This window comes from Sylvia atricapilla, chromosome 17 (genome assembly GCF_009819655.1).
Source record: "Sylvia atricapilla isolate bSylAtr1 chromosome 17, bSylAtr1.pri, whole genome shotgun sequence".
In the NCBI taxonomy this organism is placed as follows: domain Eukaryota; kingdom Metazoa; phylum Chordata; class Aves; order Passeriformes; family Sylviidae; genus Sylvia; species Sylvia atricapilla.
Window position 1 is genome coordinate 3,262,823 of NC_089156.1, and position 18,407 is coordinate 3,281,229.

The 18,407-nt window shown below is 46.5% G+C and overlaps 1 protein-coding gene and 1 long non-coding RNA gene across 3 annotated transcripts; one reads left to right on the forward strand and one right to left on the reverse strand.

The window, feature by feature from the left end:
- Nucleotides 1–559: 559 nt before the first annotated feature.
- On the reverse strand, nt 560–14,956 carry HNF1A (HNF1 homeobox A). Of its 2 annotated transcripts, XM_066331272.1 has the most exons (10): nt 14,336–14,956; nt 7,516–7,715; nt 7,209–7,395; nt 6,661–6,899; nt 5,758–5,915; nt 4,167–4,368; nt 2,773–2,964; nt 2,391–2,512; nt 1,957–2,098; nt 560–1,371 (listed from the first exon to the last, which is right to left on the reverse strand). In XM_066331272.1, the coding sequence occupies exons 1-10, from the start codon at nt 14,659–14,661 to the stop codon at nt 1,244–1,246; spliced, it is 1,896 nt and encodes a 631-aa protein (XP_066187369.1). In that variant the 5' UTR covers nt 14,662–14,956; the 3' UTR covers nt 560–1,243. The 2 variants fall into 2 exon arrangements, with proteins under 2 accessions (XP_066187369.1, XP_066187368.1); XM_066331271.1 differs by having other exon boundaries at nt 7,209–7,715.
- Nucleotides 4,536–18,035, forward strand: LOC136368849 (uncharacterized). Its single transcript, XR_010744913.1, has 3 exons — nt 4,536–5,019; nt 10,616–10,771; nt 16,239–18,035. It is a non-coding gene; the product is annotated as an uncharacterized lncRNA (long non-coding RNA).
- The last annotated feature ends 372 nt before the right edge of the window (nt 18,036–18,407 follow it).

An 18,407-nucleotide genomic window follows, 5' to 3' on the forward strand; every position in this document is an offset into this window, starting at 1 on the left:
TTTCACAGACATCTGCTATTTTGACATTCCCAGATATGACAACTGAAGAGTTCACTGTTGGGCTTTTTCAATTCTCCCTTTCAGTCTCAAGGCTTTTTCATCCATTTCACAGTTGAAAGAGTAGCTCAGTTTCAGTCCCAGACAAAAACCTGTTAGTTTGGGGCTGTTCTCACATCTGACTAATGACGTATCAGTGATGTGAATGTTGAGAGTAAATAGACAGGAATAATTGGAAGAGGAATGACATAAAGTAGATCCTTGGGACTCAAACCCTTCACTTAGTGCAAGCAAGACTCTTAGACCCCAGGGTGGTTATTTGCAGACCAAGAACTACAACTCAAGCCTACGTGGAATCTGAGAATGAGCCATGTTCTGTGAAATGAATCCAGGCTGAGTGTTTACAGAGAAGACTGGAGGAACCTCTGCTCTGTGTGGAGCATGGGAACCTCCCAGGTGCTGGGCAGTGTCAGGGGCCAGTGGGGAATGCCATCCTGCAAATCATTCAGCAAGTCAGACAACATGAGAATCCACAGGGTTAATGCAGAGAACTGGAATCTCCTTGCAGCTGTTAAACTTTAATTTCTGCATTTAAAACAAAGCAGAGCTATATCAAAAACAACCAAGCCATTTCCATTAGGATAGCATGATTTTGGAGCAGGTCGTTGTTAACTGAGAATGTTTGTTATTTTGGTAGTTAATTACAGATTTGTAGCTTGTCAGTGATCCCATACTGACAGGTCTGTGCCAAGCCATTCCCAAATCTATTTCTTGGTTATTCTCATTGCAAAGTCAGGAACTTCCAAGGTGCTGCTGTTTCTTCCTGTTGGTGCTTCCTTGCAGCAAAGGAGAGTGTTTAAAGGTGTCCCTTTGGCAGCTCAGCTTTGCTGTCTCCCACATGATATAGCCTGGTGTTGTCAGGTCTGTACAGGCACAGCTTGATGTAAGCTGAGCTGAATGAAAGTCCCATCCACATCCTGGCACTGTTGGGATTTCTTCTTGGGCAGCCACAAAAGGATGTCTGGCCATTCTGAGCTGGCCCCTGGGGTTTAGATTTGCTGTTTTGGTGGGGGGGCAGTGGATTTTAGCAGTGCCAGCATCATCTTTCCATGTTTTCTGTCTTGAGCCTGAGCCGTTTTCCCTCCTGGAGGCAGCAGAGCAGGGGTTTGTGTGAGGCTGTGGTGGCAGACAGGGCTGGAGTTGCACCTGGCAGGTTGGTTGTGCAGTCAGGAGCTGCTGCTGGTGGTTACTGGGTGGAAGATGCCATCTGTGTGGAGATGAAGGTCTCGATGACGTTGTGAGTGGATGGCAGCAGCTGGCTGTGGCTGTTGGTGGAGTCAGAGCTTTGGTAGAGCACCAGGCTGCTGGAGGACACTGCCAAAGGGACAGGCAGAGGTCAGTTGCAGAGTCTCACCATTGCCCTGCTGTGCAGGTACACCCCCCATTCCCAGCATGGCTGTGCTCTCCTGGCTCAGGGGCATAACTGCTCTTGTCTGTGTGTTTTGTGTGCTGCTAAATACCTGGCTTGGGTCCACAGCCAGCCTGAAAACATTGAGGGCAGCAATCTCCAGAGTGTTCCATTCTAAGAGTCCTAGTCGATGTCCTAGTTCTCCTCTTAGAACTGGGAAGACCCAGTTGGAGTCATCATGAGGGAGTCTTGGGCTTCTCAGCCCTGAAAACTGCCCACAGGACTGGGTACTCGTGGACACTGATTTTGTTGATATTTTTCAAGGTACTTTCTAGATTCTGAAGGGGCCAATTTCCACAGTCTGGCCTTACACGGACTCTGCTCTGAATCTTTTCCTTATGTTGACTTTTCAAACCCCTCAGGACACTGGCAGAGCCAATGTAGGGAATTGTGAATGCCAATTACCATTTCCTAACTGGATTTTGCAATGTTGGCAAGAAAAACTAGGCAATATGTGGCTTAAGAGCCACAACAGTGGCAGCTGATCTTACCTGCAGGGCTGGAGGTGAGGCGTGGGCCTGGCTGAAGGTGCTGGATGGTTGTGTCTTGGTTCTGTAGGTGAATTGTTGGTGCCTGTGACACTGGTGTGTGCATCCCAGACTCGGTGTGAGTCTCTGAGTCAGGTGTGAATGCCTAGAGAAAAGAGAGTTGATAGTGCCTGGCTTCTACATCCCTTCTGACAGCCGGGAGAGAAGCATTAAGCAGGGGCAGTTTCTGGGGAGGTGAAATCCTCCCTGATGATGCAGTGAAGAACTTGCTTTAGTGCCTTCAGTGGTGCAGCTGGTGCCAGCAGGGCCAGGAGATAGGAAAGATGCTTCTGCTGGGATGGAGTAGACACACCCAAAACCTCTTTGACATGCAAGGAGCTGGCTGCAGACTGGTGCAGCTCTCAGGAGGGGGAGCAAAGGCGAACAAAGGCTGTTACCTGTTTAGTTGGTGTCAGGTTGGTCAGGGCGCTGAGGTTGGCTGTGTCTGTTATCACCATGGTTTGTGGTAAGAGGCCTGTGTGTGTGTATTGAGTCACTTCAGATTTGGGGCCATAGAGAGCTGTACATGAAAGAAAACAACATCATGTGGATGCTGAAGCTTTGGCTGAGTTGTTCTGCTCATGCAGTGGGACCTGCTCTCTGTCTCCAGAGTGCTGGGGGTGGGGGTCCAGGGAGATAAATGCAATAGAAAAATAACTTCATAATTACAGCGACAATAACAGAGGAGGGAAACAGTGCTGAAAGGCCAAGGACCCAGCAAATGCTCCAGAACAGCGTCTTCCTTTTTGTTTATTTAAACAAGTGAGTTCCCGTTCTTACCGTGAGGGTTCTGTATCTGGGCCATGGTAGCCATGAAGGGGCTCTGGTTGATGTGGCTCTGGACTTGCTGCATGAGGGGCTGCTGGTAGGATGGGTGCAGTTGCTGGGAGAACTGGACAGGCTGCAGGGTAGTGAGGCTGCTCCCCATGCTGTTTATTACAGGAACACTCTGGGGCTGGGTTGAGGCCAGGCCTGGAAAACAAGAACTGGTGGCACTGGTGTCCCACACTGCAGCAGGAGTGTGGCTGCTCTGCCACAGGGGCATCTGAACAGCCCTGGTGGCAGCCTGTCGCTGCAGGGTGGTTTCAGATCCTGCTTTTCAGGTGTTCCCTTGGTTGTCTGTAGTTAAGAATAGATTTTATGCCTGTGAGAGCGAAGTGGAAATGTCCAAAAACTGCATAAACCCATCTCTGATTTCCAGTGTTTGTTCCTGTCTCCATCCTTGTGTACCAGATCACCAGGGAGGTCTTGCTCGAATATAAATTCAGAGCATCACCTCAGTGCCCAGTTAATTTACTCTTTTTATTTTATGAAGCTATTGGCAACAGAGACAACTAGGCTGTGGCTGTCCAGCCATGTGGAATGGAGTTTCAAGTCTTTTTGCTAGGGCTGCCAAATTAAGGAATTTGGATCAGTGAGAGAGGTAGAGGGTTTCATGCATTACTGCCCATTTCCTACAACTGTCCAGACCCTGTTCCTGTAAATCAGCAGGTCTCTTCAGCACTCCAGTTTGGTTTTTTTGGTTTGTACAGAATTCAAATCCATATCATAATCTTGGGAAGAAATGGAAATTAGTTCACAGCTGTCACCATGGAACAAAACAAGGCCTCTTTCTTTCTGGGAAGAAAGTGTAAGAGAAGAGTATACATTTTATTTTCCTTTCTCTAATGAGATGCACTTTGGCAGTAGACTAGTCTTGGAATGAAAGGAAATCTCTTAAAAGTCCAGAAAAGCTGTCAAACTGAAAAATATGAAAATACAGTAATTACTGCTGTGGATTCCGAAGGCATATGCTGCTCTTTGCAGGAAGTGAAACAGGATGTTTTGTCTTTCAAGCGCTATGAACATGCTTCAATTTTCATCATTTTAAGGAAGTATTGTATTTACATTTGGAACGATGAAGAGCAGCAAACCAAAACACTGGCACAGGAATAGACTGTGCAAGTCTCTTACTCTTAAAATGTGGGGGTTGTGTGTAACTTAACTCTAACATGAATGAGGAACATCAATCCCACTGGTAGTTGCCAGCAGCGCCGCTGATCTTTGGTGGCCATTTCCTCAGGCTTGTATCACTGGCAGCATGGTGATGAGGCTTTGGGGATGGGCAGGTGGTGGTACCAGGGGGGCAGCCCTTGCTGTGGGAGCAGGCACGGGTGGGTGCAGGCGCTACTCACCGATCACCAGCGTGGACGCCCCGGTGTTGGTGAAGGCGGGCGCCAGCGACGGCGTCTCGCCGGCCCCGATGGCCATCACCCCCGGCAGGGATGCCATGATCAGGTTCTGGGTCTGCTGGCTCAGCGTGTGTGGGCTTTGCTCTAGGCTGTGCAGGGCAGTCAGGGTGCTGACAGGAGGGAGGGTTCCTCCAGAGGCTGATACCTGTGGGAAAGGAGAACCCTGAACGTGTCGCCTGCAGCAGGTGAGTCCCAAAGCTGTGATAAAACACCTTTCTTCCTGCTCTTCCCCCTTGCTATCTGGAAAGGCTCCACATACCCTTGTCTGCAGTTTCTGAGTTTCTGTGTGCCCATAATTAACTAGCACAGGTCAGCTGTTGACATACTAGGAGTAAATTCCTGCTGGTTTAGTTCTTTCTCATTTAAGAAATCATAAAATGAGATTGAGCCCACTGCATTCTCTATAGGGAAAGACCATCTGTTTCATAAGCTGAGGGCAGAAAGCGAAGCTCGGAGAAATCAAGAGGCTCAGGTAACTTTACATGGTAATTCTAGTAGCAGAGTTCAGCATGGAATCCAAGAGTTCCTCTTTCCTTAAGAGACCTGTAGTCACAGTATTATGGAAGAGCAAAAAAGCATTCTAATAATTTGGCTGATAGAGAAAGTTAAATGCCTTATACTTCTTTTCTCTCCCCTCAGACAAAAAGTTGTAAGGAATCTTTAGTAAGAATAAGCACCAAGAAGTTAAACAGTGGGACAAACCACCTTGATATCAGTTTTAGAAGACAGACTTGAAGATTTTCAGGACCTCGTGAAAGACTTACTTTCTTCAGCAAGAGACCAGAAAGCCAGCAAAGTGAGTGACTGATGAGATTTAAATCATATGTTTATTTTTAGTGACCTTAACTTAGCCTCTGGCCAGCCTGTGCTAATGCAAACTTCTGCTGACTGAAAGCAAGGGAACATGTGCAGACTGAAAATGATCAGTCATGCAGTTCTGATGCTTCGTTGTTAATGATGTGGGAAAAGGTCTGGTCAGATCTCAGTAGGAAATTTGCTTTGAGGATGCAGTCTAGTTATCCAGTACATGTACATGTCTGCATCCAGGCTGTTTGGCTTCATTTTTACAGGTAAGACAGATGTAAGTATAGGTCTGTGTTGTGGTAGTCCCACTGGTCTGATCAACGCTCTTGAGATGGGTAGAGTCCAAATAAGAGAGATGAGAATCTCTCTGTGCAAAGGAGGGGAGAACAGGGTTTCCAGGGAAGAAGGAAATCTTATCATACCTTGAGTGCTGTATTTCCAGAACAGACTTTTAATTGCTCATAAGGAAATGTCTTCTTTGCTCTAATACCTGCCCTCACCACAGTCTAAAGGGCACATGTATCTCAGGACTATTGATCTTACATGGTCAGTGCAAAGGGACTCCAATATAACAAATTGTTAAATAACAGGTTATGTAAGAATATGTTACATATGACTATGTAACATAAGAAGGTGAATTTAAGAACATGCTAGGGAAAAATACCCATGAATAGTTCATATTAAGGCCGTAGGCAGATGGCCTGACATCTGTACAGTCAGCAGAACTTACCAGCTTAGTGTCTGTGCTCAGCAGGTTCTGGCTGGGCTCCAGTCCAGGGGGAGAAACCTGATGCAGGATGGTTTGGGTGGTCACCATGGAGCTGTTCCCGTGGTGGTTGCTGCTGGAGGACTCTGCCTCGCTGGCTGGCTGCTGGTTGTACCTCACTCCTGCATCACAACAGGAGGGAAACTGCTTGTCACAACCGAGAAACTCGGGCAGGCCCTAAATTCAGTTTGCTGTGCAGGCACTTGTCACCAGATATTTGGGCAGATACTTAGTGGTCAGTAGGGAACCAGAAGAACAGGCACTCACACCCTGCCCTGACTTTCCCTGTAATTTGGTGTAACTGCCCCCTCAGACCCTGACTGGCTGAGTGCTGCAGGGAGCAGGAAACCACCCCTCTGGATGTGGCTGTAAAGAGACTCTCAGTGAGAGCATCTCTTCCCAGAGCAGGAGCAACCCCCAGCTCTGGCCTGTGAAGCTGAACAAGCTGTGGGTTTTTTGGATGGAGAATGACTTTTCCTCATGCCTAAAAACTGACAGAGTTTGATGGGGCTGGCGTTGAAAGGAGTAAGGGGCACACATGACTGAAAGGGCATGGAACTGACTTCTGATAGGCAGTGATGACTCCTGGAACAGGAAGTTTGGGGTTGATGGCTGCCAGCTGGGAGGCCTCACAATGGGTGAGAAGCTTTGGCTGTGGGTTTTGTTACTGAATTTTATCTCCCCTGACATGCTAGCCACTCTTCTCACCCAGAAACATGGTCTCTTTGTCACCTTTGCTCTTCCCTCCAGCAAATCTGCTTTTTCTGTCTATAGATTCATTTCCTGAAGGGCTGGACTTGGGAGACAGTTTGGGTGGCTGAGTCTGGGGAGGTTCACCCCTCTCTCAGATCTCTGGTTGTTTCTTACCGTGAACTTTGCTGGGTGAGAGAGCAGGTGGTGGCTGGAGGGAGGAGGAGCTGTGGGGGGTTAGAGGAGGGGCAGAGGTGGGCTGGGGTCCACTGAAGGTGTCCATGGCCAGCTTGTGCCGGAAAGCCTCCTCCTTCCTGCGATTGGCAAACCAGTTGTAAACTCTGACCTCTGTCACCAGGTTTGAGCCCAGTCCCTGGGCCTGAGATGGGGAAACACCTCTCTGAATACACTCTGCCCTGTTGGGAAAAGCACAAGAAGAGCCTTGCTGAGCTGGGCTTAGTCAGAGACACAAAGTAAGTGCACAGCCCCGAAGTGGCTGTGGGCTGGCACACTGTGTGGAAGGGTCCTGCAGGACCTCAGGCATTCCTTGTGCTCTGTGGACAAGAAATGATCAGTTGTGACATTTAATTCAAGCGTGGCTGGTGTCGGTGGTGCCACTCAGTGCTGTGTCTTTGGCCTGCCTCCCAGTGGCACCAGCAAACACCAAGAATGACCAGGGACCCTGCTGTGCCCCTCTTCCTCAAAGACACACACCCACCCTTTACCTGTTGCACTCTTCCACCAGTGCCTCCCTCTCTTCTTTGCTGGGGTTTTTCTGCCTCTCATAGGCTTGGAAGAGGATCTGCTGGGAGGCAGGACCCCACTTAAAGCGGTTTCTTCTTCCCTTCTTGGTGGGCAGGTCATCTCCCATGGGCTCGTCTGTCAGGATACCCTGGCCAGCGTGTGTGAACTCTGCAAGCACACAGGGGCAGGGGAGTTTTTTCCTTGAAAACAGTAAGGAGTAAGGAGGAGCAGGGCAGAGCAGAAGCCTCCATGAAAGTGAGACAGGAGAGCAGTTGTTGCTGTACTTACGCTGGGCCACCTCTCGCTGCTTCCGGACATACCAGGTGTACAGGGCTGCCCGTTTTTGGGTCTTCATGGGAGTGCCCTTGTTGAGGTGTTGGGAGAGGTGGGATTGGTTCAGGCCAGTGGTGTCCACCACCTCCCGCTGAGGGATGTTGTGCTGCTGGAGGTAAGACTTCACCATCTTTGCTACTCGCCAGGGATCCTCTCTGGAAGGAAAAGAAAAGGTTTCTCAGGGGAGGGAGATCAAACACTCTCAGCAGACTTGGATTTCAAGGAAGTTCAGTAGTGGCTCCTGAGGGGCACTTGTCAGTCATCACCATCACATCTGGTGAGGCCAGAGTGCTCATTGGCTGCAGGGGACAAAGCTGTTCCTCAGTGTGCTACCTTGCTCAGTTTTGACTCTGAGTGAGGGGTAAAACTGCATAATGTTGGAAATAAAATGCAAAAGATGTAGCACTGGCTTCCTTTTAACAGCTGTCTGTACACACTTAGGTCTGCCCTTCGAGGAGACTTTGCTTACCAGGGGAGTTTCCCAAGACATAGGAGCAACCTTTCTCTTCCCTTTCCCTACATAACTTTTCTTTCCTATCCCCTTCTCATTAAAGCAGATGGGGCAGATGTGCTGAGTTTTCCAAGACAGATTGATTGTGATGCTAGACTGAACTTGACTCATGCCCTGATTCTGGTCCAGGTTGGGTTGCCTTGCAATGATTCAGTAAATGGAAACAGGCTGTCATTATACTGTGACATGACAGCTCTTTATGCATATGTATGTGACAAATCATCCAGGATTATGTTCTTACACATCTGCTACGTGTTACTCAAACACAGTGGTTCACACCTAGATCTACTCAGAGCTTCTAATTGTGATATAGAACTACAGGCAAACCAATTCCTCCTGCTGCTGCCCTTTTTTGGGGAACAGCTGAGGGAATAGAACATTTTGAGACCTGCTCACAAAATTTGAGGAACAGTTTGGGATTTTATAGTGTTCCTCTGAGTTTTTATGATCTCCAGTTAGAATATCCATAAAGATGCTTGAGGAAAATAGAGAAAACATGACTGAAAACATGAAAGAGAGAAAACATGATGTGTATTGATTTCACCACAGCTGAAAGTCACAGTAGAAATAAAGATGTGAAACCTGTCAGTCTAAATTCAAACAGTGCCAGAGCACCTCTGCAGAACAGCTCCTGGCTCACTTTGAACAAGAGCATCCTTCTGTGCCTTCTGTGTGAAATGTCTGGAGGAAATGGTTTGCAGTGCTGTAGGAAGACACTGGTGTCATATTCAACACCAGCATCAAAGGAGCAGTGGGGAGGAAGAAAGGTCCCTGGGCTGGTGCAGAAAGTGTCACAAGAGCACACATGTCTGAGCAGCAGGCAACAATTGTGCTGTTCATGGCTTTGTTGACTCAGGAGGTTGCTGGAGGCTGCACAGTGATAAGGAGGACAAAGTCCACACCTGTTCTCTCAGTACAAACATCCTTATCTCTGTTCCCTGCAGCCCCTCTCCCAGGGGCTGTGTAGTCCAAGGAGCAAGCTCCGCAGCAGTTAAAGTGTGACACTAATGCTGTCAGTTACAGCTTTTTGAAGAACCTGCTTAAAATAGAACATTTGTTTCTCTTTTACATCGGAGCACTTGCCATAGAGGCTTCTTATTTTTAGCATCTTCCCTTAACTATCTTTGTCTTTCAAAAGCCTCAAATTGAGCTGAATTTAAGAGAGCTTTTCTTTCCTCATGTTTGGGGTTTTTTTTTTTTTTGTTGGGTTTTTGTTTTCCTCCTGCTGCCTAAACCTGCCTTTGTAGTCTCCTGCAAAGTCTCCTGCCTTTGTACTTGTGATAGTCTGGCCAGCAGCTGCACCCTGCATTCATTGTCCAAGTCCCTGTAGAGAGGAGAAGACTCTGACTGGGCCTCTTCGATTTGAGTTCTGGCTCAGGTAGGAAGAGGAAAGACTCTGTTGCCACTGGTGGAAGCCTCTGTTATGTGTTAGTTCCTTTCTGCACCCCAGTCGAGTCAGTTTTGTCTCCCCTGTTAAGATCCTCACTTTGTGGCAGGAATAAACCAGTAAGTTCTGTGGGTCTCTTCTCACAGTGGTTAAAGACTTGTGGGTTTTGTCTTCTTTTGACACAGCAGGGAGCTTTGTGATGCAAAATAGTGCAGGGAATCTTAGTCCTGTGGTTTACTAGGCCAGCTGTATGAAATCCTGGCTGCTCTGTTCATTGTCAAAGGCCAGTCTGCAAAACCAATGGAGCAGGTCCTTCAGGCCCAAGGCTACTCCACAGTCCAGGTGGGGACAGTCTGGCCAGCTGAGCCCTGGCTCAAATACACAGTTCCACCTGCAGAGCCTCCATCACGGGCTAGGACATCAGAAGCAGGAACCTATTCTCTTTGCCTGGCTATAAGACTATCACTGACTGTCAGAGGGGAGGATTTAACTCTAAACTGAATTCTCCTGCTTGTCAAATCTCAATTGTTTCAGCGAGTCAGAACTGCACAAATGAGTTTGCCTTGCTCAAGCTCTCTTTCCCTATCTCCAAGACTGTTTCCTGCCTTTTAGTTTTCCTTTCTCCTCAGATACAAACTGTCTCCCCAAGATCTTGTTCTCCAGGGCGTAAACTGTCTCCTAGTTGCTCTCACACAGGTAGCTTTTACTTCCTTCTTCTGAAGTCTTGTTCTCCTGCTCTCAGTTGCTTATTGCCATGTGAGCATAGCCCTTCTCCATTGCTCATCCCCACCACAGGGGCCAGGGTCCTCTCTCCATGTCAGCTTCTCATTTTCTTAGTTCTGAGGTCACTTTTTAAGGGCGTTTTCACCTCCCTTTTGTTACCTGAACAATAAGTAACCCAGGTAGTTAGTTATAAACTCAAAGGGAACAAGAGGCTGGTTGATAATTTATAGCAACATCTCAAATTTAAATGGAAAGTAAATATCAAGTTGTTAGCATTAAAGAAAACCCATTCCAGAGAGCTGGAGATGTAACATTCAGGGGACCTTCTCCCGCCTTCATTCTTGCTGACTTTTTATTTTTCCTTTGTTATTTTCTTTCTCCTCTTCTTCCTCATTCTCTCTCTCTCTCTCCTTCTTTCCTGTTCTGATTCTCAGGTTGGAGGAGCCTTCATTTCCCTGAGGTGGGTTCTGAATTGCTGCTTTGGACCAGACCCTGCTCCAGCAGAGGTTCAGAGCTGTGCAGTGCCCAGGACCATCTCCCAGCCCTTTCCTCTGGAACTGCTGCACAAGCACAGCCTGGGCACAGGGAAGGTAAGACCATCCATCCTGGCACTGTTCCTTTCTGTTGAACTTGGCCTGGTTTGCCTCATCTTGGTTTATATGTGGAAATGAAAGGGGTGTGGCAGCTTCATCTCCAGATTCTCCAGCTAGAGCTGTTCTGAGCAGGGGGAAAGACTGGACCTTTGTCATTATGTATTTTCGTTTTCTTTTTTTCTCCTGGAAAACACGCTTTTATCCCTGCCTCCAGGGGAAATCTGTTGCTTATCTCAATTTCTCTCTTTCCTAATGGAATTTCACCCCTTGCCCTACAGGTGGATTGCTGCTGTACCTCTCTCCATTTGCTTTACCTGCAGTAGGATGGTCCCTTCCCCCAAGGTAGCTTCCTTCTTGCTTTATATTCTGGGAATATCTGGGAGTTTCTCCACACAGCTCTACCTCCCTACTGAGTCATTTATTTCTTATCATAAATGCAATTTGTTTTCTGTGTGGATTGATATGGAAAGAATGTTTTTATTCAAACTGTAAATCTATGGGAGATGAGTGAGACCTATGAAAGGACAAAATGAAATTATGTTAATTCCCCACTGGAGAAACCTTTATCTGAACTGCTCTTAGCTTGTTTTCTCTGCAGGGACGGAATCTAATCAACACCCAAGGGTGCACCCCGTCCTCTATCTTCTCTGTTACACTCCGCTTTGACATGAGTTTTTCAAACTGGTTTCAATTTCAGTGGTCCTGTGAAGACACAATTGGTCTCTTGGTGCTGTCAATTTTCTCTCTTTCCTTACTCTGCTTTATAAAGCAATGGCTGCAGTTGCCACAAAGACTTTCCTGTATCAGCAATAGCTGTCCACAAGTCTATCTCTCTGTTCAAATTTGGTCTGCAGACTAGGAACTGTTAATAATGCCCACAGAGGCTTCTGTCTAAAGGGAGAATTGCCTCTATCTGGTTTCTGCATTTGAAACCCTTTTGTAGATGCTGAAATAATTTTGCAAGCATCAACGTTTTTCTGGGAATCCCTGGGCATGGAGATTCTTGCCCACCTTTCTTTCATCTATTGCTGGAAGTCATTTCTGCCATAGACTGTTCTGCCCTGCTCTGCAATACTTATAATACTGTTTTAAGGACATTACTTTTAGGCATCTATTAATGGAAAGGTTTGATCTTAAAACCAAAAAAAGTTTATTAGTAGATACCTTCTTAAGGTATTAACAACCCCTGGTGCTGGTTCAGATGCTTTGAATAGATTTTTAGACACACAGTTGATTTGGTGAGAAATTTGAAACGTGTCAATGCAGGCTTTCTACCATTTTCATTTTAACTTGATTAATTTCAATCTATTATAGACCTCCATAAGTGTACTTGTAATTTTTTTCTGAAACTGAAGCTTCTGAGGTCTTCATAATGTCCTCAAGAGCAGAAGTGAATTGCTCTGTCCTATGGTGGGGGAGACTGAGGACTGATCTCTGATGTTTCAGAGTGAAGCCTTGGTAATTAAGAGCCAGTGTGAGGCTCAGGAGATCCCTGTCCTTGCCCAGTCTCCTCTGTGCTGTCTCAGGTGTTTAGGTAGGTCCTAGTATTTGTCTGTGCCTCAGTTTCCATTTGTGAGATGGAAATGCTGCTCAGCAGACCATCTGTTCATCAGAAAGTGTTCACAGGTTTGGAAGAGAGCTAAGACTTGTGGCGAGGCTGGTGAGCACAGAGAAGACTGGCAGCAAGATCCCAGAGAGGCAGAGAGGATCAGAAACCAGAAATGGTGCTGAAGGGAGGGTGACAGGAAGGAATTCCCTCCACCCGTGTGTCTGTTCTCAGATCACAGCGGATGTCACTTCAGTCCTGCTTCACCCACTCATTAGAGAAAAAGGGACAGAGCCAGGGGGATCTTCCTCAACTTCCATGGATTCCTTTCTGGAGAAAAGATACTTGATAAACCATCAAAAGTTAATGATCAAAAAGCTTATCAGGGTCTTTTCATCTATAAATTTATAAGACAAAAGAGAAATAATAAAGCCATTGGATAATTAGTAACTAGCCAGGGCCCGCCCGGTGCCACTGGGCTCAAACTGCCCCAAGACCTGTACGCAGACTCAGGAGGATGAGAAGGAGACAAGGATGAGGGGAAGAAAAAGAGTGGGAGGCAGAGGGAGAAACAGCCAACAGACAACAAAATGGGGGGAATAGCAGCAGAAACAATCGTGAGGAGAGAAGGGAAATAGGTAAAAAGAATCTGAACGATGTGAAGGAAGTAGAGAAAACTTAAAGATGTGGAAGAGCTGGAAGCTGGGAAGAAATGAAACATACTGGGCCAGGAAGAAGACTGAATTAATGGGGATGTTTTCCCCACCCAGGTAAGAGATGATCCAGTGAATTTTCCTCTCTTGGGTTCTGCAGAATCATCAACTCCCAGTCTGCCAAGAAGCTTTCTTTTAAGTATTTACAGTGAATGCTAACTCTTGTCATGCACTATCTGAGCTCTGGCCTTTTGTGATGGGATTTGTGTTTGCTTCTGCTGCTATATTTTCTGTTGATTTCCTTTGCACATGAACAAGAGCAATCAGAGAGCCTGAGAAATTCTCTAGCTGGACTTTTAGTGAAGATTTGGGTGCTGGATGTTACTGGTCCTCTCTTTTCTCTCAGCTTGTCATTTCAAAATAACCCCAAAACAGGCAAGGACCTGTTGTGATAGATGGTAGGATGGGCCTGATCCTTGCTTGGACAAACCTCTTGGGTCTCCCATTGGAATTCTATCCCAGTTAGGATCCCAAAAGGGAAACTGAGTGAATGTTTCTCTGAATCTGTTGTGAGGCTTATTGGTTCAGGGAACTTTACCTGTCTTTTGATCTCAGAAATCCTTGTATGCAAAGACAGATGTGTGTGGCAGCAAAGCCTGTAATTGTTGCTGCATATGCACTTTGTAACTGTGACAGGCAGTGGATGGTAGAAGCACAGTGTTTTGTCCAGTTTTTAACCACTGCATGTATTTGATGTGTGCTTTTTACAAGAGAAATCCCCACTGAAGTCAGGGAACTTCACACTCAGAAGAATGACAAGGACAAGATCTCTTGATTTGGCTTGGGCCAATAATGTATAGCAAACCCCAGTGAAAATAACAATATCATTCTCCTTAAATACAGCTGGGGAACGTTGCAACTTCACTGTATCATTCATACAAATATAGTATCACCTCAGTGACCAGGTTTCTTTTCTTTCCTGATGACTGAAATTGTGAATTGTATTAAGAATTTTTATCCTAAACATTAACATTTAGTCAGAGAGATGAGAGTTAGACAGGCCTTGGACTATCCTGAAGCCCGATGCTATAAGCGTGTCAAATATGGAATCAAGTTCCATAGCTTCCTTAATACATTTTAGGTGAAATAAAAGGAAAATCTGAGCATTTATAAAGCATTTGGGGGTGTTTGGGGGGCTGCTAGTCCTGGCATGGATGAAGATTGTCTCTGTGCAGCTAGATCAGTTGTGAATACTAGGGACACTGAGGAGAAAGGGAAAGGAAAAGAGTTAGAGGGAAAGGAAAAGAGTTAGAGGGAGAGTGCAAGAAAGGAGCGAAAGAGGAGCAGTAAATCTGTCCTTACTGTAATAGTCTTTCCACCACAGCCTTCTGGTGAGCAGCCTCCTCAGGGCTCAAGTTTTCCAGCTCCTTCATTATTGGCGGGGTAAATTCCTCCCCGTCGTCGGAGGTCTCATCCTCGGAGGGCCGGGAGTCGCCGATGCCGTTGGGGACGTCGGGGCAGGGCTCCCCTTTCTCGGGCTGCAGGGCGCTGATGGCGCGCTGGCTCTCGCCCTGCAGCCCGTAGGGCTCCGCGTCGCTCAGCGCCTTGATCAGGGTCTCCTTGGTCAGCCCCGACTCCAGCAGCGCTTCCAGCAGCTCCACTTGGAGATGAGTCAGCTTCGACACCATGGTCTTCGGCCTGGTGTCTCTTGGGTTGGGGATTTCAGGTTGTCCTGCGTCCAGCTTCCCTACACCATGTTCCTGAGGTAACACGCCCGACTGTCAGGAGAGTGGGCACAGCACGGCCTCCCGCCTTTACACCCCCCCCAAAAAAACAAAATACAAAATTGAGCCACTTCAGACCCCCCACGACTGTCCTGAGCCAGTGCTGATAAAGGGACCCTTGGCTATCTGTTTACATTGGAGCAAATGTAAATTCTCCAAGGTTCATATTTATCTGTGTGCTTTAGCAAGTTACTGAACTTTGGACTTCAGCACCGCCGCAGCAGTTCACAAAGTGCAGAGGGAGAGAAAGCAGGGGGAGGGGGAAAGGGAGGGAAGCAGAAGAGAGAAAGAGAAGAAAATGAAGGGATAAAAAATCTGCAGCGTGCAAAAGTGAGTATGGAAAGAAAACTAGGAAGATGGGGATAGAGAATCATGGCTTACTTCTGGCCCCATTAGTTTTGGAGAAGGAAGGACATGGACTACCCAAAAGGAAGAGCTTTGTTGGCTGTCCATGGTTCAAGACGAGGTGCTGCCATTGGAATATCTCAGGACCTGCTCGGAGCTCTGGCAGTGGTGAAGTACAGCCAGTGTCATGCTCTGCCAAAGGGTTTGGGCTGAGAGAAAGCCACACCGGCAGCTGCACTGGCCTTTGTGCAGCCCCCAGCAGAGGGGGAGGCAACCACTGGCTGTATGTGAACATTCCCAAGCCTCACAGGGTGTTCTGAAGCTCCAGCTGATTTCTGTGGCAGAGCATCAAGACTTAAGTGGCTTTTTCAATTCTGGATTTGGGCTTGTTGGGCATCTTGATGTGCAAATACTGGTAGTACGTCCATTTTCCCTTGCCATGCTTATTGCTCAGTTATGAGCAGGAGCAGTGTTCCCACATAATGTGGGGGATTGCAGGGCTTTCCCCTCTGAGCTGGTGATTCACATGTTTGATAAAGGATAGATAGCCCTGGGTGCTGGGTCATGCTCAAAATCCCTGCTCTGTCATCAACTGCGCTGCTGCTTCTGATGAGTGCTCTGGGCAAGCTTGTGGTTCCCCTTTATCCTCTGCCTCCATCCTCTTTCCTGCCAGCCCTGCTCTGAGGTTCTGCTCCCACCTGTTGTGTGATTTCCTAAAACACGGTCCCTGGTTCTCCAGGAATCTTTATGACTAAATTGTCTTTTCTGCTCTGAAATGGTATGAATGAATCTCTGTCCTTTGAGTGGCTGAATTAGGGAGTAACTCGATGTGCACATGTGGACTCGATGCAGGAGTGTCTCATGCGAGTGATTCCTTGGAGGATGTGAAGTTGTTGTCCCAGTGGAAGCTTGCCAGGGGCAGCTGCCTGTGTCCATACACTCCATCGAGCCTGGTGGGGCTGTCCCCAGACTGGGCAGTGTCCCAAGACAATGCTGCGGAGGACCTTGTCCCCTGCTGTCCCTCGTGGGCACCACTGGCCAAGCTCTGCCGGCTCCCGAGTCCGAGTTCCCGCAGAGGGACCGTCCTCCCTGCAGGCACCGGCCGGGATGTGCTGACTCTCGCCTTTGGGTTTCAGGTTTGGTGTGCGCCCAGAGCACCACGCCCCCTCCCTGCCGGGCCTGAACAAAGCTCTCATGGATACGGATGACTTCGTGTGGCTAAAAAGGAGTAAGAATTCCTGAGTGCATGTAAAAACATCTATTGTAAGAATTTTTCGTGTGAACATTAATGTTAAAAAGACAACTTCAGCTTCTAAAGATTTTTTTGGGGGTCATACTCTTAATAAAGAGTTGTGCTGGTTTTGCACCCATCACAGGAATATTTAAAGAATGGTGAGGTTTTTTTGGCATTGTACCGACAGTGTGTTGATACAATTTCCATGCATTTTATTTGTTATTACAGTTTTCCATTATTCCCACCCCTCAGGTAGACATGACAACATTACTGGCTGATAACCAGTAATTTCCAATTGTAATTACAGTATCCAACCATGACATACAGTTTCTGCATGATATGTCCTTATAATTCAAGGATTTTGCGAACAGACACAACAGATTGTGGAGCTCTTGCAATATGTGACAGAGGAGATGCTGTCATTCTGTGTTACTTTATTTCTGCCTCTCTTTGGCATGGTGATCTCCTTTACATAAACCAAGGTGGAAAATGTTACCACAGTTCTTGTTAAAAAGATTGTCCATATTCTGTTGGTACATAAACCTACTGAATGTCTGAGGGGCAATGGGGACACAGATCACTGAGTTTAAACAAAGAACAGCAATATTTGTCAATGGAAGCTGTAAAGAGAAGAAAGCATAGCAACAAATTGTGTCTATATTATGTGGTTTCGAGGATTCCTTGTGCACCCAGAGGTCCTGATGCTGCTGCTTCTGCTTGCCTTGAAGACGTTCAGCTGTAGAAGCTTTTTTTGAAACCAGTGATCTTTGAAGTCTATAAAAGCAGAAATGCACATCTGTTTGTATGATAGGACCTCCCTGAATGCTGCAACTGGATGCCATGTGGAGAATTCTTGACTGAACAAAGAAACTTTTGAGATACTGAGGAGGAGGTAAATATTCTCTATCACTTCATCCTGAAGGGTTTTTCCCCTTGTCTATTAGAATTATCCATTTTAAACTATAGGAGCCTGGACAATTAGGTAAAAACCAAATAAACTTACCCACTTTCATTTTTCCATTCACTGCAACCTGCCAGGCTGTGCCAGTGAATGGCTCAGCCCCACTGAGTATTTCAGATTGCTCAGTGCAGGAAAACCAGTGAGCTTTTCAGTGTTCCTTAAATGTTAAAAATAGCTAGTGGTCAGACTGAAAGGATTCCTGTTGTGAATTAGCCAGCATCCCTATTTTATTGCCTGGCACCAAGGATTGCAATATCCTATTTCTCAGATTATTACAAGTGCAGTTGTGAGGTGATGAGAGAATAGCAGAGGTCAAGGGTGGAAACTAGATTGTAATTCTATTGGAGGGAGAGCTCAGTTGCAGAGTGCCATGATCAGACAATGTTCTCCTGTAGCTGAATTGTACTCAGCAATTGTGCCTTGAGGATGAATATTTGAAATAAGGGGACTTGGGTTTCCTATACCCACTTTCATCTATTACCAGTGCTTACTGTGTGTTAATTTCCTTAATTGTAACCATTTCCCAGGCCATGACATGATTATCAAGTGACTCTGATTAATATGATCTTGTCATATTAATATGGTCATTGTAACAAGGGAAACTTAAAGTTTTAAGACACCAAGAGATACCTGCTTGTTTTTCTCATGTTTGCAGTACTTGGTTTTGTATTAACTGTTCCAAAGTAATCTCTTCTCCCCTGCATCTAATAAAGTGAGTGAATTACTGAACACTGAAAATGCTGCATGAAAGTATGAATGGGTACACAATAGGAGCATTATTCTTATTTTACATCTACTGGTCTGTGTTCTGCCTTTTGCACTAGGGCAAACCCACAGTAAGGGACAGCAGAGTCCTGTGAACAGCAGGGCTGTGGAAGGCAGAATAGACTCCCAAAGCCTGACTGCTTTATCAATACCATTTTTGCCTCTGATGTTTTCATTTACTGAATTATGTCTATTATGAAGTGTACATGATGAAAAATACAGTAATTTGCTGGTACAAAGCCAGTGTAATGTGGCTTCAAGGAGCATACAGAGAAGGAAAAAAAAAACCCCAGTATATTTATGATAAAAGTGCTACGAGACGGAGCCCATAGTGTTCCCTGAATA